The following is a 23,925-nucleotide window of genomic DNA, read 5'->3' on the forward strand; positions in this document are numbered from 1 at the left end:
TTCTAAGCTTGAGGGCTGAGTAAAAGTAAAACCCTAGGACAGCAGCATTTTGTGAATATGGTTATTGCTCCGTCTTAGTACTCCCAGAGAGTTGTTGTTGTTGTTTTAAGTATGATTAGGAGTAGAAGGCACTATATACCTTTTTATACTAGAGTTTCAAGAATTTTTTTATTTTAGCAAATTGCTTTATTACTCTAATAACAATGCTAATGTTGTACCATAATCAAATGTGCCTTTCGTGGTTGATTACGGTATGCCCAAGTAAAAGTCTGTTTTCCTTTTCAGCTATCAAGAGCTTTGTTTCCCACTGTGGTGATCTTCTTACTGAGGAAGTAATTCAGCGTCTTCTTCCACCACTTCCTTGTGCTGTGGATTTGCTAACTCAGTAAGGATTGACTGTTTAGATTTGATAAAATTTTCTAAGAGGAATTAGTTGCCCTCTGATTATGTAATATTCCTTAAGTACATTAATAAGGCAAATTTCTGTAGTTGGTGAATGATTTTATGGAGGAAGGCAATCAGTTAGTTATATGATTTTATTTTTTAGGCTAGGATCTTGAAAGAAATTACATATTAAAAGGGAAGGAAAATTTTAGGGGAATAATCTACCTTACATACAGGCAGATTTAACAAGAAATTAACTATTAAGCCTCTTAACCTTTTCAGGTATGCATTTTATTGGTTTGTTAGAGTATTCTGTGTTCATGAGAACCAGATGCTTCTAACAGTTTCAGTTTTTTGTTTGTTTATATTTTTCATAAGTTTGAGTTATACATATATGATTAGAACATATAGAGAAAAGCCAGTATATAATGTGAGCAGTTGTAATTTCCAAATTAATAAAACATGTGAAAGTTCTTTGAAAAAAGCATCTAATGATTAACACTTTATATATACAGAAAATACATTTAAGATATGGCTTATAAGGTATAATAATAAAATGTGCACTTGTGAATCCAACACAGCCTGAGCAGAGGTTTGTGAATGTTTCTTCTGAAGGACCAGATAGTAAATACTTTAGGATATACAGACTATGAAGTCTGTGTTGCAGCTACTCAACTCTCTCATCGTAGCTCAAAAGCAGTCACAGATAATAGGTGAATGAATGAATGAATGTGGCTGTGTTCCAATATAACTTTATTTACAAAAACAGGCAGTGGGTCATAATTTGGCTACCACTGGACTAGAGCATTAATGATACTATTGAAGGTGTCTGTGTGCCCCTCTCCAGCACCATTCTTTGTGCCTTCCTTTAGAAGCAACCACTAATCTGAATTTTATAGTTGTCATTTCCTTGCCTTTTAAAAACGTTTATCACATATTTTTGTTTCTTAAAATAGTACATTGTTTAGGTTTGTTTGGTTTTGATCAGGCAAAAATTACTGTCCTGTTTCTGGGACTTGCTTTTGTTATTCAACATTATGTTTCTAAGTTTTACCTATGTTTTAAGTTCATTCATTTTCGTTGCTGTATAATATTTAATTGTGTGAATATACAACAACATATTGATTCTCTTGTCAGTGGACTTCTGGGTTGTTTCCAATTTTCTGCTTTTAAAGCTTATGGTAATAATGTGACCATTTGTACTCAAGCTGTTTAAGTCTCTAGGGTATGTACCTAGTAGTGAAATTGCTATGCTAAAATGTATTTTTATGTTCAACTTCAGAAAATAAACCAAATTATTTTTCAGTGTTCTTCTGTATTTCTACCAATAGTGTAAGTATCCTTTGACCCACTTTTTCACCAACACTTACTCAGATATCAATTCTAGCCCATCCAATAGGTATAAAATGGTATCTCATTATGGTTTTAATTGTATATCGATTTCCTGACGGTTTAAGTATAATTTTATGTTTGTTTTTTCTCAGTATTTCCCTTCCCCATCCTATAAAATGCCTATTCATTCATATCTTTAACCTATTTTTCTTTTAGGTTGTCTTTTTGTTATTGATTTGTAAGAAATTATTCCTTTTTTTTTTTTTTTTTTTTTTTGAGACGGAGTCTCGCTCTGTCACCCAGGCTGGAGTGCAGTGGCGCAATCTCGGCTCGCTGCAACCTCCACCTCCCAGGTTCACACCATTCTCCTGCCTCAGCCTCCCGAGTAGCTGGGACTACAAGCGCCCGCCACCACGCCTGGCTAATTTTTTGTATTTTTAATAGAGATGGGGTTTCACCGTGTTAGCCAGGATGGTCTCAATCTCCTGACCGTTATCCGCCTGTCTCGGCCTCCCAAAGTGCTAGGATTATAGGCATGAGCCACCATGCCCGGCCTTTTTTTTTTTTTTTTTTTTTTGAGATAGAGTCTTACACTGTCACCCAGGCTGGAGTGCAGTGGCGCGATCTCCGGTCACAGCAACCTCCGTCTCCTGGGTCCCCGTTCAAGAGATTCTTCTGCCTCAGCTTCCCCAGTAGCTGGGATTACAGGCATGCACCACCATACCCAGCTAATTTTTGTATTTTTAATAGAGATGGAGTTTCACCATGTTGACCAGGCTGGTCTCAAACTCCTGACCTCAGGTGATAAACCCACCTCGGCCTCCCAAAGTGCTGGGATTACAGGCGCGAGCCACTGCGTCAGGCCATTTTTGGGTTTTTTTTTTTTTTTTTTTTTGAGACAGTTTTGCTCTGTTGCCCAGGCTGGAGTGCATTTGTGTGATCTCCACTCACTGCAATCTCCACCTCCTGGTTTCAAATTATTCTCCTGCTTCGGTCTCCCCAGTAAGGGATTATAGGCATGCACCACTACGCCTGGCTAATTTTTGTGTTTTTAGTAGAGACAGGATTTTGCCATGTTGGCCAGGCTGGTTTTGAACTTCTGGCCTCAAGTGATCTGCCTGCCTCAGCCTCCCAAAGTGCTGGGATTACAAGCATGAGCCACCACGCTCAGCCTTTTTTGTTGTTTGTGAGACAGGGTCTCGCTCTGTCACCTAGGCTGGAGTGCAGTGGCGTGAACATGGTTCACTGCAGCCCCAGGCTCCCAGGCTTAAGTGATCCTCCCAGGCTTAAGTGATCCTCCCACGTAAGCCTCCCAAGTAACTGGAACTACAGGTGTGCACCACCACACCCAGCTAATTTTTTACTTTTTTGTAGACACAGGGCCTCACTATGTTGCCTAGACTGGTCTCAAATTTCCAGGCTCAAGTGATCTTCCTGCCTCAGCCTCCCAAAGTGCTTAGATTATCTTGTGAGTCACCATGCCTGGCCTACATATTTCTGAGACTATTCTTTAGCTGTTCATTAAAATATTAAAAATGTCTTCCAGTTTTTTATTAATAAACATTTATTATTTAAATGTCAAATGTATTAATCTTTTACTCTTTGGTTAGTACTTTTTTTCTTTTTGTTTAAAAATTCTTCCTGGCTGGGAGCAGTGGCTCATGCCTGTAATCCTAGTGCTTTGGGAGGCTGATGTGAGAGGATTGCTTGAGGTCAGGGATTTGAGACCAGCCTGAGCAACATAGTGAGGTCTCGTCTCTACCAAAATAAATAAATACATAAATAAATAAATAGAGTCAGATGTACTGATGCTCACTAGTAGTCCTAGCTACACAGGAGGCTGAGGCGGGAATGATTGCTTGAGCACCTCAATTCAAGGCTATAGTCTTGATTGCGCCACTGCTCTCCAGCCTGGATGACAGAGCGAGACCCCAGTTCCAAAAAAAAAGAAGTCTTCCTTACTGCAAAGTTATATTTTCTTATATTTCTCTCTGAAGCGTTTGAAGGTTTATCTTTCATATTTAAGTCATCTGGAACCGATTTTTCTATTTGGAGTGAGCTAGGGATCTGTCTTAGTCCATTTGTGCGGCTATGCTGCTATCACAAAATACCTGAGGCTGGATAATTTATTAAAAAACGGACACTTATTTCTAACAGTTCTGGAGGCAGGAGTCTGAGTTCAAGACACCAGCAGATTGGGTGTCTGATGAGAGCCTGCTGTTTACCTCCAAGATGGCACCTTGTTGCTACATTCTCTAGAGGGGAGGAACTCTGTGCCTTCTTCATCTGGCAAAGGGATAGAAGGGCAAAAAAAAGGGCCAAACTCCCTCCGTGAACCCTTTTATAATGACATTAATCCATTTGTGAGGGCTTTGCCTTCATGACCTGAACACCTACCAAAAGGCCCTACCTCCCAGCAGTACTGCATTGGGGATTAAGTTTCTAATACATGAATTTTGGAGGACACATTCAGACCATAGCAGGATTCAATTTCGTTTTCTTTTTAAATGTGGATAACAAACTGTCCCATACTTTACTAAAAAAATCCATACTTCCTTCAATGATTGCCATTCACTTCTGTCATGAATTATATTCTCATTTATGCATGATCTATTCCTGTGCTCTCTATTGGTGTGTTTATTTATATGCCAACACGTTATCTTTATAATAAATTTTGTATCTTAGATTAAGCCTTTTGACCTTACTCCTCTTTAGACATATTTTGGCCCTTCATGCACTTTTGATCTTCTATTGAAATTTTATTTGGGGCTGGGCACAGTGGCTCATGCTATAATCCTAACATTTTGGGAGGCTGAAGTGGGTGGATCATTTGAGGTCAGAAGTTCAAGACCAGCCTGGCCAACATGGTGAGACCCCGTCTGTACTAAAAAAAAAAAATTAGCTGGGCATAGTGGCACATGGCTGTAATCCCAGCTACTCAGGAGGCGGAGGCAGGAGAATAGTCTGAAACGAGGAGACAAGAGGTCATAGTGAGCCAAGATCATGCCACTGCACTCCAGCCTGGGTAACAGAGTGAGACTCCATCTCAAAAAATAAATAAATAAATAAGATAAATTTTATTTGAGATTGCATTGAATCTGTGGATAAATTTGAAGATAATTCATAGTTTTATAATACCTCTGAACATGATACCTCTTTACTATTATTGAGGTATTTTACAAAGTTTAAATTTTTTTCTAAATAAAGGTCTTATAAGTCTTTTTAAAAAATTTACTCCCAGATTCTTTGTATTTTTGTTGTGATTATTAAATAAATGGGTATATAGTGTATATAGTCTGTTTATTGCTGCCGTATAAAAATGTATTTGATTTTGTATCTGACCACCTTACTGAATTTTGTCCTATCAAACATTTATTTGTAGATTCATCTGGATTTTTCCTTTTACAATATTGTTTCTCTCTTCCTTATGTGCTAACTTTATTCGATAACTGCCATTTGAAACTAAATAGGGTTAAATAAAGGGAATGCTTTTCATGTTTTACTGATAGGATGGTGTTTGCTCCAGCTTTTTTAGTAGATATTCTATCAGATTAAGAGAGTAACCTCCTATTCCTAGTTTGGTTTGGTGAAAGTTTCTTAAAATGAATGGGTTTTACACCCCTACCATGGGTGCAAGCCTAGTCTCAGATCCTTGTGTTGGCATTGGTATTTGTGTTCCTACTCTAGTTTCAGCTTATGTCTTGTTTCATTTTTTTAAATGTATGTTTGCTTGCTTTTATTGGCATAGGGGCTGGTTGGCCTCAGAAAAGTCTCTTTCTGTAAGTCTAACAATGCAAATTATCTTTTATCCTGATAAAAGATTTATTTATACTTAATTTATACTTACCTAAGTAAGTAGCAGGAAGGCCGTGCAGGGACTATAATCTGCCCTCCTAATGAAAGCAGAAACCAATAAAAATGCTTTTCTAAATTCTTACTTTGTTTTATTCATCTTTTTAAAAAAAATGCACATACACTTCTCTGAACTAAATTTTATTATAGTTAAAATAAGTGAACGTTGCAGGATTTTTAGAAATATAATTTCCTAACATCTTGTGAATATGATTGAAAGACTTTTTGTATGTTAGCTATTTATTTCTAATCTGGCCTTAGAGAAATATAAAAATGCAGTAGATTTATTCTTAACTTTGGTAACTAAAAAATTCTACTGAAACAGAGGTTTTTGTTTTTGTTTTGAGACGCTATTTCAGTCTGTCGCCCGGGATTGAGTGCAGTGGCGCAGTCATAGCTCACCGTATCCTCAAACTCCTGGGCTCAAGTGATCATCTGGCCTCAGCCTCCCAGAGTGCTGGAATTACAGGCGTGAGCCACCATGCCTGGCCTTACCCAGGTGTTACAATTATGTTTGCTAAGTAGTATTTACCAAGCTGAAACATACTAAATGGAAACAACATTTTAAAATATTCAGTGATAAGTCAATAGATAACTCTCCTTTCTTCTAGAGACTAGAAATAGCAAGCATTAGTTTTCTAGAAAGTACAGTTGGCCAGGCATGGTGGCTCATGCCTGTAATCCCCACACTTTAGGAGGCCGAGGTGGGTGGATTACTTGAGCTCAGGAGTTTCAGACCAGCCTGGGCAACATGGTGAAACCCCATCTGTACAAAAAATACAAAAATTAGCCAGACATGGTGGCCCACACCTGTGGTCCCAGCTGCTTGGGAGGCTAACGTGAGAGGATCACTTGAGCCCAGGAGATTGAGGCTGCAGTGAGCTGAGATCACGCCACTACACTCCAGCCTGGGTGACAGAGCAAGACCCTGTCTCGACAACAACAACAAAAAAAGTACAGGCTGGGCATGGTGGCTCATGCCTGTATCCCAGCACTTTGGGAGGCCGAGGTGGGTGGATCACGAGGTCAGGAGATCAAGACCATCCTGGCTAACATGGTGAAACCCCATCTCTACTAAAAATACAAAAAATTAGCCAGGCGTGGTGGCACGTGCCTGTAGTCCCAGCTAGTCAGGAGGCTGAGGCAGGAGAATGACTTGAACCCAGGAGGTGGAGGTTGCAGTGAGCCAAGATCGCGTCACTGCACTCCAGCCTGGGCAACAGAGCAAGACTCCGTCTCGGAAAGCAAAATAACAAAACAAAAAAGAAAGTACAAATGACTCAACATTGCCAGAATTTCTTAGAGAACCAGGAAACCTCATGCCATAACAGTTTAGCAGATTTATTCTAGTGACATAATAAAAGTAATTTCATTAAACTTCTGTATTGCTAAGGATGAAAACCATACTCTAGTTGATAATATACCTTGTTAAAAGTAGTAGTCCTGGCCGGGTGCAGTGGCTCACACCTGTAATCCCAGCACTTTGGGAGGCTGAGGTGGGTGGATCACGAGGTCAGGAGTCCAAGACCACCCTGGCCAATATGGTAAAACCCCGTCTCTACCAATAATACAAAAATTAGCCGGGCATGGTGGTGCACACCTGTAGTCCCAGCTATTCGGGAGGCTGAGGCAGAAGAATTGCTTAAACTCGGGAGGCAGAGGTTGCAGTGAGCCGAGATCATACCACTACCACTCTAACCTGGGTAAGAGAGTGAGACTCCATCTCAAAACAAACAAACCAAAAACAGTAGTAGTCCTTTAGCAAATGTTTGTTAAATGAATGAGCATTGGTAAAGTGATGTCTTAACACCAATAGGAAAGGTGAACAGAAGATAAAGAAGAGTACATGAAAATGAAAGGAGAGAGTGTGAAGAAAGATCATATTTTGTGGCCAGGTGTGGTGGCTTGGGCCTGTAATCCCAGCACTTTGGGAGGCTGAGGCGAGAGGATTGCTTGAGCCCATGAGTTTGAAACCAGCCTGGGCAACACGACGAAACCCATCTGTACCAAAAATACAAAATAAAATTAGCCAGGCATGGTAGTGCAACCCTGTAGTTCCCAGCTACTCAGGAATCTGAGGTGGGAGAATGGTTTGAGCCCAGAAGACAGAGGTTGCAATGAGCCAAGATCATGCCACTGCATCCCAGTCTGGGCTACAGAGCTGGACCCTGTCTCAAAAAATAAAAGTAAAGCAGCACTAATGTTTGTTAATAAGATACATAGCTAATTTATATGTTAAGATATTAAGCTGTCAATTTTTGTATATTGTTATATAACTTAACCACTTAAGATACACTTTTTCTTTTATTTTAAGGCTTTCTTCAATACTAAAAATGTATGGAAGTCCTTTGAAAACACCGTCAGTGGTTTATAGACAAAGACTTTATGAACTGTTGATTTTATTACCTCCTGAGACCTATGAAGGTATGTGCCTTAGACCAAAATGTTTTTTTGTTTGTGGCTAGTATGGTTTCTGGAACAATAGTTATTGTCACTCATTAAATATTTAAATGAATTATAATGGCGGTTATTTAGTGCCTTGTTTCTAGGAGGTTTAGGGAGTTCAGTCCTAATCCATGTGTTCACCATCTTATAGTAAAAAAAACATTCGGGGTTTTGTTTTTGTTTTAATTTTTTTTGAGACAGGGTCTCACTCTCTTACCCAGGCTGGTATGCAGTGGTATGCAATCATGGCTCACTTCAGCCTTGGGCTCAAATGACCCTCCAACCTCAGCCTCCCGGGTAGCTGGGACTACAGGCACACCACCACGCCCAGCTAGTTTTTTGTATTTTTGTTAGAGACAGGGTTTCGCCATGTTGCCCAAGCTGGTCTCGAATTCCTGGGCTCAAGCAATTCTCCTGCCTTGGCCTCCCAAAGTGCTGGGATTATAGGTGTGGGCTATTGAGCCCAGCCTAAAATACTTTTTTTTAAAACCTCCTTCTTAAGGCCAGGCACTGTGTTAGAAATTGTATCTATTATATCTCATTTATCCTAGGATGATACAGTGAGCTAGTTACATTTTTCTTATTTGACAGATAAAGGTTTAGATTACAAAACCAACTCAAGAACACATACCAGATAAAGAGTGGAATCAGGATTGAAACATAAGTTTGCCTCATGCTGTGCTGCTGCCTTTTCTAAGTAACCTATTTAGAGACTTAACAATCATAGCTTAGTGATATGTCTTACTCTTTGCCATCTATCAATTTAAAAGTTACTTGCTAGATATCTAGTAAAAAGCTGAGGAATAATTTCTATATTCCACAGCTCAGATAACTGTTGCATTGTGACAAAAGCAATTTCCTTCAGATTTTTACAATAGTATCTTGAAATTTATTTTCAGACTAAAATAAACTTTTTTTTTTTTTTTTTTGGAGACAGAGTCTTGCTCTGTCCCCCAGGCTGGAGTGCAGTGGCGTGATCTCGGCTCACTGAAACCTCTGCCTCCTGTGTTCAAATGATTCTCCTGCCTCAGCCTCTGGAGTAGCTGGAACTACAGGCATGCACTACCATGCCTGGCTAATTTTTTTGTATTTTTAATAGAGACAAGGTTTCACCATGTTGGCCAGGCTGGTCTCAAACTCCTTACCTCATATGATCCATCCTCCTCAGCCTCCCAAAGCGCTGGGATTACAGGTGTGAACTCCTGACCTCAGGTGATTCACCCTCCTTGGCCTCCTAAAGTTCTAGGATTGCAGGCATAAGCCACTGTGCCCAGCCAAAAGGACTGCTGCTCAACTCTTCAATAAACATTTAGGAATACAAGAATCTCAACTTAAAATCTACAGTGTATCTTCTGATAAATAATGGAAGTCTTTTTTTTTTTTTTTTTTTTTTTTTGAGACGGAGCCTCACTCTGTCAGCCAGGCTGGAGTGCAGTTGTGTGATCATGGCTCACTGCAGCCTCGACCTCCCAGGCTCAAGTCATCCTCCCACCTCAGCCTCCCAAGTAGCTGGGACTGCAGGTGTACACCACCACTCCCAGCTAGTTTTTTTTTTTTTTTTTTTTTTGTCATTTATAGAGATGAGGTCTTGCTATGCTGCCCAGGTTGTTCTCAAATTTCTGGGCTTAAGTGATCCTCCCACCTCAGCCTCTCAAAGTGTTGGGATTACAGTCATGAGCCACTGGGCCTGGCCTGATAATGTAAGTCTTACCCTTAAAAAAACTTGAATTAGAGAAAAAAGTCTTGAAGTCTTCTACTTTTTTTTTTTTAACTTGGATTTTCTCAGAATTGGAGTTTGGAAATGCAATCAGGAGTCCTAAAGGATATATTTCAAATCAATTCCACAGTGTTCATTAGGAGACAAAGTCAGGACTTACTGTGAACTTCTGGAAGAAACAAACTCTAGGCCAGGTACATTGGCTCACACCTATAATCCCAGCACATTGGGAGGCTAAGACAAATGGATCATTTGAGGTCAGGAATTCGAGACCAGCCTGGCCAACATGGTGAAATCCCATCTCTACTAAAAATACACAAAATAATTAGCTGGGCATGGTGGCACATGCCTGTAGTCCCAGCTACTTAGGAGGCTGAGGCAGGAGAATCGTTTGAACCTGGGAGGCAAAGGTTGCAGTGAGCCGAGATCGTGCCACTGCACTGCAGCCTGGGTGGCAGAGTGAGATTCCATCTCTAAATAAATAAATAAATAAATAAATAAATAAAGTTCTGATTTTATTGGTTCCTCCAATGTGTTGTCAAAGAGTCAGTTTCTAGGACATAGTAAGAAATTGCTTTTGCCACGTGGAATGTATTTAAGAATTGAAATAACTTTTCTTCATGACTATCCAGCAGATTTAGATTTAGAGTCTTAGAGTGACTTAGTTTTCCGAAGGATTGGAGTAAAAATTGAGTTCTTAGTTTTTATTTCCTGTCTTAGTTTTGGTATGGATTTATTTTCAAATATCTTAATATTCTCTACATTGAAAATAACTCATCAGCAAGTTAGTGATGCATTTTTATACAAAAGCTTATTTGCATTTCAAAATTATCTTAATTATTTTTAGGTACTTTTTCCAGGGACAGTTGGGAAAGTAATCACTTTTAACTGAGAAGCAGAGATTTTCTACTATTTTCACACATAGCCATAGGAACAAGCATACCTTGTATATTGTACTACCAACAGAATTATTTTGCTGAGTGTCATATACTGGTAACTAAACTTAGACATTCCTTTGAGCAACTGTCATTTGCTCAGTCATTATGACTTCACTGATCCCTGTCCACCCTTCCTAATTCCTGTATGTAATCTCTTCTTCCCTAAATTTAACAGTGCTTTTGTTTTTATCTTTTATGAAACATAATAGTTCCTACCTTCCTATTATATGTATATATTGGTATCCGTAGTGTATACCTTCTTGAAAGGAAGATTAAATATAATAAAATTTTTCTCTGTAGCGTATTAAACACAATTTGGATGAATGAGTGATTCAGCACGGTGGTTGGTTAAAAGCTCAAATTCTGGAGCCTGATTAACTGGGTTTCAGTCTGACAGCTATGTGATCACCATATGATCTCTGGCAAGTAATAAATTCCCTGTTCCTGTTTCCTTACCTGTAAAACAACATACTAACCTGACCTTATTAGGTTACTATGAAGGTTATATGTAAAGCTTTTAGGACATTTCCCAGCACGTATTAAGTATTCAGTAAGCCAAGCACCGTGTGTAATCTCAGCTATTCAGGAGGCTGAGACAGGAGGATCACTTGAGGCTTGGATTTAGAGATTAGCCTGGACAATATTGTGAGACCTCATCTCTTAAAAAAAAAAAAAAAAAGTAAACTTCAAAAAATATTTGTTGTTACTACTGTTACTGCTGCTAATGATACAGAAAGTGATGGCAAGTAAACCCTTCCTAACTCATCCTACCACTTCTGATCAGTGGATATCACCTCAGTCCTCATTTCGTCCTGGTGCAATTGCTCAAAGAAACACTTCGAAGAGTATAAACATTTTTCTAAGGGAATTTTTACTCATTCCTGCAGTACTTAAGTTACAAACTGGCAAAAGCCATTTAAGCTCTCTGTGGATAAGATTTTTTGATAACCTAACAGAAATTAGGATAAAACATCTTTGAGGTGATCATTGCAGTTAATGTGATAAATGGATCAGCTTTTCAAAGTGTATATGTTAGAGAGGCAACCATATGTTGTCTCCTGTGTTATGGGAGAACACAATAGCACTTATGAACTAACCTGCACCCCACCCTGCCCACTACCAAAAGCAAAAATGAGCCACGTCTAGATACAACTACCGATTTATTTTTTTTAAAAAGTACAGATAGAAGAACAAATTAAGCTATACCAGGGGCCTATAATCATAAAAACCCAGACTGTAGAAAATTGTACAAAACAAATAACCTTGTTTCTTCAAATAAATTACCAGTGAGGGGAAAGGTATAGGGAGAATACTAAATTGAAAGAGACAAGATAAACTAGCTGCAATGTGTACACCTTACTTAGATCTAGATTCAAACACGGAAGCAAACAAAAACAGGTGTTTATGAGATAGTTGCAAATTTGAATACTGAATGGGTACCTGATGTTCAGTGGCTTTTTTTTTTTTACAACATGAGATTATGATAGCAGGATTATGTTCAAAATAAAACGTATTTCACTTTAATGATACACAGTGAAATATTTTTGGATGAAATGATGTGCTGCCTAGAGTTTTCTTAAAAATAATGTGGAGAAATGTGGGATCAGGAATGGGGATGTAGGTGAAATAATACTGTTGCAGCTGGTAAAGATGAATAATGAGCATATGCTGGAAGGGATAGGGGCAGGCATCATCATAGTACTATTATTTATTTATGTTTGAAATTTTCCGTAATAACACGTCTAAGTTTTCTCAGGATAATTCTTTTTTTTTTTTTTGTCTTGAGATGGAGTCTCATTCTGTTGCCCAGGCTGGAGTGCAGTGGCTAATCTTGGCTCATTGCAACCTCTGCCTCCCAGATTCAAGCGATTTTCCTGCCTCAGTCTCTGAGTAGCTGGGGTTACAGGCACCTGCCACCACGCCCGGCTAATTTTTGTGTTTTTGCTAGAGATGGGGTTTCACCATGTTGGCCAGGCTGGTCTTGAACTCCTGACCTCAAGTGAGCCACCCACCTTCACCTCCCAAAGTGCTGGGATTACAGGCGTGAGCCACCACACCCAGCCTCAGGCTAATTCTTATACATTTTTTCAGACTGTGCTTTTTTAAAAAACATATCTGCTTTTGTAAATCTTTTTACATCTATTTTTATATTTTATGTCATGTTATACCTTAAGGTATGTACACACACACACACACACACACACACACACACACACATACTTTGAGATGTTCTTTTAGTATCCATTCTTAACCTTGTTACTAGCAACACATAGTTGAGCCAGTCATTTCTAGGGCAGTTTTCAAGGATGAGAAATACAATCTTCGGCTGTGATATGTTAAAGTTGGCCAGTGGGTGCATTAAAGCTCAACCTGAGTTTTAAATCCCATACTCTCACCAGATAATTAATAGTACTAATTGCTCTTTTTCTGTGACTCAACAGGAAACCTCTGTGCTATCCTCAGAGAGCTGGCTGCTGACTTGACTGCCCCTGATATTCAGGTGGCAGCATCTACATTTTTACTTCCACCCCTCTGTCATCAGGATGATCTTTTGATATTAAGTCCTTTGCTACAAGAGACTGACCATAGATTTATTGAAGAACAGGTATGGCCATTTTTTACTCTTGAGTAGATTCAGTCTGTGATCAGTGATTTTAAAACCTTATATACTTTTTTTCCCTTTTAGCTCCTGCTTGGTAATGGTGTTGCTTGCGGAAGTCTTGAATATGACCCTTATTCGATTTATGAGAAAGATGTAGAGGGAGATTCAGTGCCTAAGCCCTTACCTCCAGCGCTATCAGTTATTAGTTCTGCATCCAAGCTCTTTGGGGTTGTATGCGCTCATGTGGGAGAAACTCAAAGGTAAATATCTTCAATGGTTCAGTGAATGGATAATAGAGAACTGGTGGGTAAGAAGAATGTTGCCAGAGATCTCATTAGTGTAAATGATTTCTTATAAATAACAGGTGAAGGTGAAATAAAAGTTTTTGTTTAATTATTCACTTGGCTAATATTTAATAAGAAATGATTAAATGCCTAAAACCACTAGAACTGTTGTGGATACAATACTTTGCTCACAGCTTATCATCTAGCTGAAAATACAAATGAAAAATAATGACCTAAGATGTTGATTTATGAGCAGTCATTACAAAGACACATACTAGGTTTTTTCTTAGACTAGGTCTCATAGGCTTTCTTACCTTGGAAATTTTTTGGAACCATTAAAGGTCCAGGGATTTGTCTTCAGTTGGAGGGATTTTAAATGGTTTTTATCAGTTCACTTAAAATGAACTTTAGACCAGTGGTTCCCAACCTTTTAGGCACCAGGGACCAGTATGGCGAAAGACAGTTCGTCCATGGCGTAGGGATAGGAGGGGGTTTTGGGATAAAACTGTTCCATCTCAGATCATCAGGCATTGTGAGGGGTGCACAACCTAGATCGCTCACATGCACAGTTGACAATAGGGTTCACACTCCTGTGAGAATCTAATGCCGCTGCTGATCTGACAGGAGTTTGGCTCAGATGATAATGCTCGCTTGCCCGCCACTCACCTCCTGTTGTGCGGCCCAGTTCCTAACAGGCCGTGGACCAGTACCAGTCCGTGGCCCACTGGTTGGGGCCCCCCTGCTTTAGAACACACACACGTACACACACAAAGATAATAGATATTTAATTAACTTGATTGTGGTAATCTATTTCACAATGTATATATGAGCAAAACCTCATTAAAAACATCATGTTGTATACCTCATACTATGTAGGGATTTCCATCTTATGCTATTGTATGTGAAAAATTAATAAATACAAGATGTCCTCCCCAAAAAATGGACTTTGGTTTTGAAAAACCAAAGGGTGATAATGATTTCTCATTGAGAATGATAGTTTCTTAATTAGTAACTGGACATATACATTTCTCAGGCATCAAAATCCACTATCCAGGAAATTCTTGTTACTATCTGAAAAACGAAATGGGAAGTGAGTCTCTCTCATAGGCTATTGTGGCTAATAATAGTTTACAAATCGCTGTCATCCGCACTGATTCATCCATTCATTTCCTCTCTCTCGACCAACAACCATGCATTTGACTAGATCATAGCTTTTATTATATCTTCTTATCCAGTTATATCTTCCAGAGGATACCAGTTAGACAATTTACCTTTATCTCTTTAGTGAAGACTTAGAAAAATATTTTAGTTTCATCACCAACACCTCTCTGAAACAGGTCTTGGGATAATTTGCTTTCATTGCATAGAAAAGTGAATGAAATTTATATTGATTTTTACTATCTTCAGTTTCAAAAGATAGTGTTTTTTCCAAATGTATTTGTAGCATTTCCTGTAATACTGTAACTATAAGGTTATGGTGATAAGAGAATATATGACCGAATTGTTAATGAATGAAGAGGAAAATTACAGTGGTTTGGAATATTCAAAGAAAGATTCATGGAGAGGATGAAATTTGAACTAGTCTCTAACTGCCTTTTTATAGAGCATATAATTACTTTAGAATAATTAATTTGGATTAATATACCAGTAACTACTGTGGATGAAACAGGGCTGGCCTTTTAAGCAAAGGATTTAAATTAAGCCTGTTCTTAAATGGTTCCACTATCTTTGATGGGTCTAAGGTGGAAAAGCAAAAAAGAAAATATACTTTTTACAGCCTTTCCTCTTAAAAAAGTGATTTTATTATTCTAGAGAAGTTTTCTTTTCGGATTTATTGCCCAATTGCAGTTTCAGGAAGATCCTTTCTTATTAAGTTTAATGAATTTTTTAATGTGCTCATAGTTTTTGTATCCCCACCTAAGTTATAATAATAATAATGAATATTCAAGGAAGGGGAGATTTTGTTTGTTTTGATAAAAACATTGAGAACAGATAAAAGCAAACCCTATCATTCTGTTTGGATTCTAACAAATTTGGAACAAACAGGATTCTAACTATTTTGGAATAAAAATAGTAGGTGACCAGGCACAGTAGGTTACACCTGTAACCAAGCACTTTGGGAGGCTAAGGCAGGCAAATTGCTTGAGCCCAACAGTTCAAGAGCAGCCTAGGCAACATGGCAAAACTCCTTCTCTACAAAAATTAAAAAATTAGCTGTGCATGGTGGTGTGCAACTGTAGTCCCAGCTACTCAGGAGGCTGAGGTGGGAGGATCGCTTGATACTGGGAGTTAGAGGTTGCAGTGAGCCAAGATCTCGCCACTGCACTCCAGCCTTAGCAACAGAGCAAGACACTGTCTCAAAAATATATTTATAAAGAAGTGACCTGGCAAGATCCCAGATACAGAAAGTGGGTTATAAGCAGTTATCCGCAGTCTCCAGTAGGTGTCGTTACAGAACCAGAAGATAGAAACTACATGAATAGGGAAGTTAAGTTTCTAATTTCCTGTTATGCCAGATATGATATTTATGTAAAATATCAGGCTGTTTGCTTTTCGGCCTTACATTTGAGTTCTAGAGAAGAAAGGTCTTAATTAAAGTATCTAAATTTAAACAGCAACCGAATATTTCAAGCCATTTTGTTGTTATTGTGGTTAGCCTTATGTTTAAACAGTTGTGTAACATGTGGTTGTCCTAAGGTTGGAAATAATACTTACATAATATAAATTAATGCACAATTTATTAATGCATATGTAATTGTCTTTTAAATTAGTTGATTCTCTCTATTCTGACTGTAGGGTTCTAACGTAAAAATGTTTAACGGTTGGAAAGTCAAGATATTTTATACAGAAAAGAAATAATATTGATCTCAATCATGTATTGTTTGTGGTTACTTTTTTTTTCTTTGAGACAGCCCAGGCTGGAGTGCGGTGGCTCACTGCAACATCCGCCTCCTGGGTTTCAAGTGATTCTCCTGCCTCAGCCTCCCAAGTAGCTGGGATTACAGGCATGCACCCCCATGCCTGGCTAATTTTTGCATCTTTTAGTGGAGATGGGGTTTCATAATGTTGGCCAGGCTGGTCTCAATCTCCTGACCTCAGGTGATCCGCCCTCCTCAGCCTCCCAAAGTGCTGAGATTATAGGCATGAGCCACTGTGCCCAGCCTGTGTGTGGTTACTTCATTTTTTGTTTTGTTTTGTTTTGAGACAAAGTTGTGCTCTGTCACCCAGGCTGGAGTGCAGTGGCACCACCTCGGCTCACTGCAACCTCCGCCTCCCAGGTTCAAGTGATTCTCCTGCCTCGGCCTCCCGAGTAGCTGGGACTACAGCACACGCCACCATGCCTGGCTAATTTTTGTATTTTTAGTAGAGATGGGCTTTCGCCATGTTGGCCAGGCTGGTCTTGAACTCCTGACCTCAGGTGATCTGCCCCTGTCAGCATCCCAAAGTCCTGGGATTACAGGTGTAAGCTACTGCTCCTGGCCTGCGTTTGTGGTTGCTTTTAAATAGATTTTCATCTAATTGCAAAGAATGAGTTGCTTAATTCACCTGAGGATTGTTCCACCCCTGACTTGCACATTGGAATTATCCAGGCAAATTTTTAAGATACTGAAGATCCTGATTAGTATGGTATGCATACTGTGGTGGTGGGCACTGAAAGTTTTTAAACTCCTTAGGTGATTGTGATAAATGGACTGCTTCAACAAATGATGTCACTTGGGAATGGATGGACAGAGAAGAAAAGCATAAACAGTTATAATTCTCAGTAGTAAAAAATTCTGCCATTATATACCCTCTAAAAAGTATTATTTTGTTTTTGTTTATGGTTACTGTTTTGTTTGTGTATACTGTGTGTACCCCCTGTCTAAAGGGTTTATAATGTAAAATGTATAATATAAAATAAATCAACATTTTCAAATGTTACATCTTCACCCTTTATTCAGTTAACTGCATTTTTATTCCATCTAGACTCAAAACTTTTAGTACCTATCATTTCATTCCAAACTGATAATTATATGTTATAATTGATACTACTTATGAGTACTAATTCAGTATTACTAAAAATAAGTCATCTCCATCTTCCTGAAGATCAGAATCTTTTGTTGAGATCTCTGTAGGAATTGGTGTCATATATCTTGAATCCTTGATTAGTTAATAGTGTATTCAATCTCTTTCAGGATTAGGGGGCAGAGGATGAAGAAAAAGATTTTGAGCTCTGACAATCCTGTTTTGTAGTCTTTGGTCCATGAATGTGGTCAAGAAATAATAGTATAGGTCAACTTATAGTACAGTACAACAAATTCTTAATCTCTAACCTTACGTATTTTTATAACTTCCAGTGCGATACAATTTCACGATAACAGATGTAGGATATGATCTAATAATGACGTTATAGGTTTTTAAACTTGGGAACTTGATCATACAGTTATTCTTAATTCCCCATTGTTGTCACATTTACCCTCCGTAATCTTCCTGTAGGGTGCTTTGGACGTAAATATGTTCTTAAAAAAAAAAAAAAATGCCAGCCAGGCACAGTGGCTCACTCCTGTAATCCCAGCACTTTGGGAAGCCGAGGCGGGCGGATCACGAGGCCAGGAGATCAAGACCATCCTGGTTAACACGGTGAAACCCCGTCTCTACTAAAAATAAAAAAAAAATAGCCAGGTGTAGTGCGGGCGCCTATAGTCCCAGCTACTCAGGAGGCTGAGACACAAGAATGGCATGAACGTGGGAGGCAGAGCTTGCAGTGAGTTGAGATCGCGCCACTGCACTCCAGCCTGGGCGACAGAGCGAGAGACTCCATCTCAAAAAAAAAAAAACAAAAAATGCCTTAAGTATGGACTTAAACAATGGGCAGAAAACTTTTCTTGTTTGTTTTTGTGATTTTTTTTGAGGCAGCGTCTCATTCTGTCATCCAGGCTGGAGTGCAGTGGTGCTATTTTGCCTCACTGCAGCTTCAGTCTCCCAAGCTCAAGCAATCGTTCTGCCTCAGCTTCCTAAGTAGCTGGGTCTACAGTCAGGCACCAATACGCTGGCTAATTTTTTTTCTTTTTAGTGGAGATAAGGTCTCACTATGTTGCCTAGGCTGGTCTCGAACTCATGGGCTCAAGCAATCCTCCTGCCTCTGCCGCCCAAAGTGCTGGAATTACAGGCGTGGGCCACCAGAAAAATTTTCATATGCAAGATACTTAGCATGTTATTTGTAATAAGAAAAATTAGAAATAGCCTAAATGTCCCAAACTAGGAAGTTGGTTAAATAAATTATGTTGCCAGAATATACAATACTAATAGCTATTCAGTAATACTATTATAGTAAAACCGTATAATAGTTAATAAGATGGGAAAATCCCTGATAATATTGTTTAGGGGAAACAAAACAAGTTATTAACAAAGTATGTACAATACGATCTCTGTTTTCTAAAAATTATATTCATATGTCTAAGGGAGAAAAGAACAAAGATGTCAAAATGTTAATGGCGGCTCTTTGTAGGTGGTGGAATTTGGGGTAAATTTTATTTTTTTTTAATGTGCTTTTCTGAGTTTTTCAAATTTATTACGAGAAATACAATTAACCTTGAAGTAAGGAAATAAGTACTTTTCTAAGTATTCTTAGTGTTCCACCATTTTTATTACATTTTATTTTTATTTTTTATTTTTGGAGATGGAGTCTCGCTTTGTCATCCAGGCTGGAGTACAGTGGTGCCATCTCAGCTCACTGCAACCTCCACTCTTGGCTCAAGCAGTTCTCCTGCCTCAGCCTCCCAAGTAGCTGGGAGTACAGGCACATGCCACCACGCCTGGCTAGTTTTTATATTTTTAATAGAGACGGAGTTTCACCATGTTGTCCAGGCTGGTCTCAAACTCCTGACATCAGGTGATCTTCCCACCTCGGCTTCCTAAAGTGCTGGGATTGTAGGTGTTTGCCATTGCGCCTGAACTTTATTACATTTTATAAATTGATTTTATACATACTGCTTTCCCCAACCCTTATGATGTACACATAGCCTCGATACCTTCCTTTTTACTCTTTAACTCCTTGTACAGTTAGGTTTTTTAAAGGCACAATCCGCATGTCTATTCTGATTTGATAACAAAATTGCCATTTACAGGACAGCTTGCCTTGTAGCCTCAGCAGAATGATGGAGATCTAGTTTTAAAGGACTTAGGGATATTATTGAAAGTACATTAAGGTCAGATGAAAGTATATCCATATTTTCATGTTCAGCCAGTCATGCCGTGTGTTTAGTTACCTGATGCTGTTGTCTTTTATGCTTGTTTAATAAGTACACCTGATTGCTTACTACGTGCCAAACACAAGATATTAGGGAGATGAAGATAAAATTATAAGCTTCCTGCCATCAAGATAATTTACAACTGAAAAAATTATCTTCAGCGTATTTCAGGTTTCTCATTTAAAGGGAGAAAAGAGGGAAAATGAAGTATAGGGCACAGAAACAATGTTTTAAAGAGAAATTAATGGTAAGATGGGGTGGTTTATTTTACGGTTACATGTATTTAATCTTGACATAAGGAATTAAAACCTCTGTGCTATAAGGACATGAAATATTGTGTGTATTTATCTTAATTAGAATTGTGAAAATTCGAACATTTTTCTCACCAGTAGCAGAGTGGTTGAATAAATTTTAGTATGTGTATACAATGAAATTTGGATTCACAAACATTATAAAAGAAGAAAAATGACCAGGCACAGTGGTTTACCCCTATAATCCTAGCACTTTCAGAGGCCGAGGCTGGAGGATCGCTTGAACTTAGGAGTTCAAGACCAGCCTAAGCAACATAGTGAGATATCATCTCTTTTTAAAAAAAAAAAAAAAAATTAGCAGGGTGTGGGTAATGTGTTCCTATAGTCCCAGGTACTTTGGTGGCTGAGGCTGGAGGATCACTTAAGCCCAGGAGGTCGAGGCTGCAATGAGCTATGATGGCATCTATAGCTAACCAGAAGCACCATAGCTCTTTGAATCCCCAACTATGCTTTGAAAATATACTTGGGACTATACTATATGTAAAACAATTTTAACTCTTGCTTTTTTCATTTAACATTACCTTTTTAGCACTTTTCACATCATTTTTATTGTTTTTTTTTTCTTTCTTTCTTTCTCTGAGACAGGATCTTGCTTTGTCACCCAGGCTGGAGTACAGTGGCATGATCATAGCTCACTGTAACCTTGAACTCCTGGGCTCAAGTGACCCTTCTGCTTCAGCCTTCTGGGTAGCTAGGACTACAGTCATGTGCCACTATGCCTAGCTAACTTTTTGATTTCTTGTAGCATCAGAGGTCTCACTGTGTTGCCCAGGCTGGTCGTAAACTCCTAGCTTCAAGCAATCTTCCTGCCTTGAATTCTGTGAGGCTATGTGTTACATATAATATTTGTGGAGTTATATCAATATTGACTACATTTGTTGGTATTATCTCAAATTTTAGTTTTCCAGTTATTGGAATGTGCATTCTCATGCTTACAATTACTGCAGTAGTTTAAAGAACCTAAAGTGTGAAGTTTAAATGGTATTGAGAGGCCAGGGGCAGTGGTTCACACCTGTAATCCCAGCACTTTGGGAGGCCAAGGTGGGCGGATCACTTGAGATCAGGAGTTCAAGACCAGCCTGGCCAACATGGTGAAACTACTACTACTCTACTAAAAATACAAAAATTAGCTGGGTGTGGTGGTGCACACCTGTAATCCCAGCTACTTGGGAGACTGAGGTGAGAGAATCTCTTGAGCCAGGAAGGTGGAGGTTGTAGTGAGCCGAGATGGTGCCAATATACTCTAGCCTGGGTGACAGAGTGAGACTCCGTCTCAAACAAACAAACAAACAAACAAACAAAAACTTACTTACTTGCTTTTAAATCCTGTTATTTCTAATTGTAGGCTTCTTATATTGGAACAGCTTTTGGACAGTATAAAGCACACAAAAGGAGCTCGTCAGCAAGTGGTTCAGTTACATGTTGTTTCTTCAGTTTCTAGTTTCTTGAAGGTAATTATTATTTTTTTATTTAAATGTTGCTTCATTTTTTAAAAAATTTGTAGCCAATGAAGTTTGTTGGAGGATGATGTTTTTAAAATGCTCTTTTTTCCTTCATTTTTCTTAATCTCTTGATGAAAAGTTTTCAGGATTTGGAATTCTCCTTTTACTTTTTGTCCACATAAAACTTGTTAGAAATCAAACCTATAATCTCTGCATAGAGCCATGCATTAACCTACCAATCCTGATATCCTGGGCCAGGGATTGATAGACTATGGCCTGTGGACCAAATCCAGCTCATTGTTACTTATGACTTACCGTTTCTATGTACAGTAAAATATACTAGACTTCATTAGTTGCTTATTTTGTGGACATCTCTGTTAATGTTCTTTCAAACCATTTATACCTTAATGATAATTGATTACCGTATTGCTGCCTGGAGGTTTAAAATTCTAAAGTGCTTTGTAAAAATAAATGAAATTATATTTGTATTATCAGTGTGGGTTTTTGTGTTCTTATTTGTTTTTAAGTAGTAATCCAAGTATGAACATATTTGGATTTGGTTAACCAGAATGTACATTCCTAACTGGACATGAGAATTTACTACAATTGTAAGTTTGGGTTGTTCTTTACATATTTCAGTACGTGGCTGGCTCCAAGGGATGTTTAGGTCCAGAAGAAATGAAAAGATTTGCCTTAACATTAGTTACGGGAGCCCTAGAAAGCCCCAACCCCTTGCTGAGATGTGCAGCTGCAGAGTCATGGGCTAGATTAGCCCAAGTGGTAGATGATGGAGCTTTTACTGCTGGATTAGCTCAAGTTAGCTTTGACAAGTAAGTGAATTTCTTATTTAATATTCAGAGGCTATGTTTCAAAACTGGGTATAGCTTTCTGGCTTGTTGGAACTAGTAAGATCTTCATTCTGAGATTTAACTAAGAAAAGAAAAATTGTCAAATGTTGACTGCTTTAAAGGAAAGAAAATAAAAATTGGCCGGCTGGTCTTGGCACATAAAACAACTACTATTTCAGCTATAGTCTTTATATAATAAGAAATATCAGAATCTATATGAGTGATGTAATTGATCATCAATGGGATGGACTCTAGGATAGTGAAATATTTATACAGTTTTATAATGTAAAACATATATGATAAGTAATAAGAACAAACTACAGGAAAAAGAAAAGGCTGTAGGCTGCAGATGAGGAAACAAACGGTACTTTCATGTCTTTTTTTTTTTGGAGACGGAGTCTCGCCCTGTCGCCCCGGCTGGAGTGCAGTGGCGCGATCTCGGCTTACTGCAAGCTCCGCCTCCCAGGTTCACGCCATCAGCCTCAGCCTCGCCAGTAGCTGGGATTACAGGCATGTGCCACCACCCGGCTACTTTTTGTATTTTTTTAGTAGAGACGGGGTTTCTCCATGCTGGCCAGGCTGGTCTCGAACTCCTGACCTTGTGATCCGTCCGCCTCAGCCTCCCAAAGTGCTGGGATTAAAAGCGTGGACCACTGCTCCTGGCCTGTACTTTCATTTCTATCAGTTGTATAACTTTTAGTAGATTACTTAATCCTCTCAGCCAGTGTTCTTCTATTCCAGGAGGTACTGCGCTACCTACTTAAGAATGTTAAGGTAAATGAGATAGTAAATATAAAAGTAATATGGGAAAAAAGCCTACAAATAAAACTTTGTGGTTATATTAGTTATATATGTATAATAAGTTATATTAGGAGTGGTGGTGGTAGTATTGATAGCACTTTGACCTTGGAGCCTACTGAATATGTGTGTCTGATTTGAAGGATGGAGTCAGGTTATTAACTTGGCTCTAATCCCAACTCTACCACTTGATAGTTGGTTATTTTGTGAGAGCTATTTGAGCTTTCATTTTGGTTTCCTCATCTATAAACAGGAACTGATAATAGTATGAATTCCAGGGTTGTTGAGAGGATTAAAGAAGGGCTAAATATAAACCACTTAAATGAGCACACGGTACATAGAAAATTCCTAATAAACATTAACTTCTCTTGTATTTAATTTTATTTATTTTCGATACAAGGTCTTGCTCTGTCACCCAGGTTGGAGTACAGTGGTGTGATCGTGGCTCACTGCAGCCTCGAACTCCTGGACTCCAGCAATACTCCAGCCTCAGCCTCCCGAGTGACTGGGACTACAGGCTTGTGACACTATGCCCAGTTAATTAAAACAATTTTTTTTTTAGTAGAGACAGGGTCTCATTATGTTGTCCAGGCTGATCTCAAACTTCTGGGTTGAAGTGATCCTCCCACCTTGGCCTCCCGAAGTGCTGAGAGTACAGGCGTGAGCTACCACACCTAGCCTATTTAATTTTAACATCAAAATTAAGTTGAAACTCTATGAAATTAAAGTATCTCAGCATTTG

The 23,925-nt window shown here is 38.7% G+C and overlaps 1 protein-coding gene across 16 annotated transcripts in view; it reads left to right on the forward strand.

Moving 5' to 3' along the window:
• HEATR5A (HEAT repeat containing 5A) overlaps nt 1-23,925 on the forward strand; it is a 128,970-nt gene that overhangs the window by 48,265 nt on the left and 56,780 nt on the right. For all 16 annotated transcript variants that reach the window (XM_063697706.1, XM_019010155.4, XM_063697710.1 and 13 more), the window contains exons 13-18: nt 286-385; nt 7,883-7,992; nt 13,110-13,273; nt 13,355-13,530; nt 21,441-21,546; nt 22,177-22,367. In XM_063697706.1, the coding sequence (XP_063553776.1) occupies nt 286-385; nt 7,883-7,992; nt 13,110-13,273; nt 13,355-13,530; nt 21,441-21,546; nt 22,177-22,367 (847 nt within the window). The remainder of the gene's footprint in view (nt 1-285; nt 386-7,882; nt 7,993-13,109; nt 13,274-13,354; nt 13,531-21,440; nt 21,547-22,176; nt 22,368-23,925) is intronic.

Source organism: Gorilla gorilla, chromosome 15 (assembly GCF_029281585.2).
Source record: "Gorilla gorilla gorilla isolate KB3781 chromosome 15, NHGRI_mGorGor1-v2.1_pri, whole genome shotgun sequence".
NCBI lineage: Eukaryota > Metazoa > Chordata > Mammalia > Primates > Hominidae > Gorilla > Gorilla gorilla.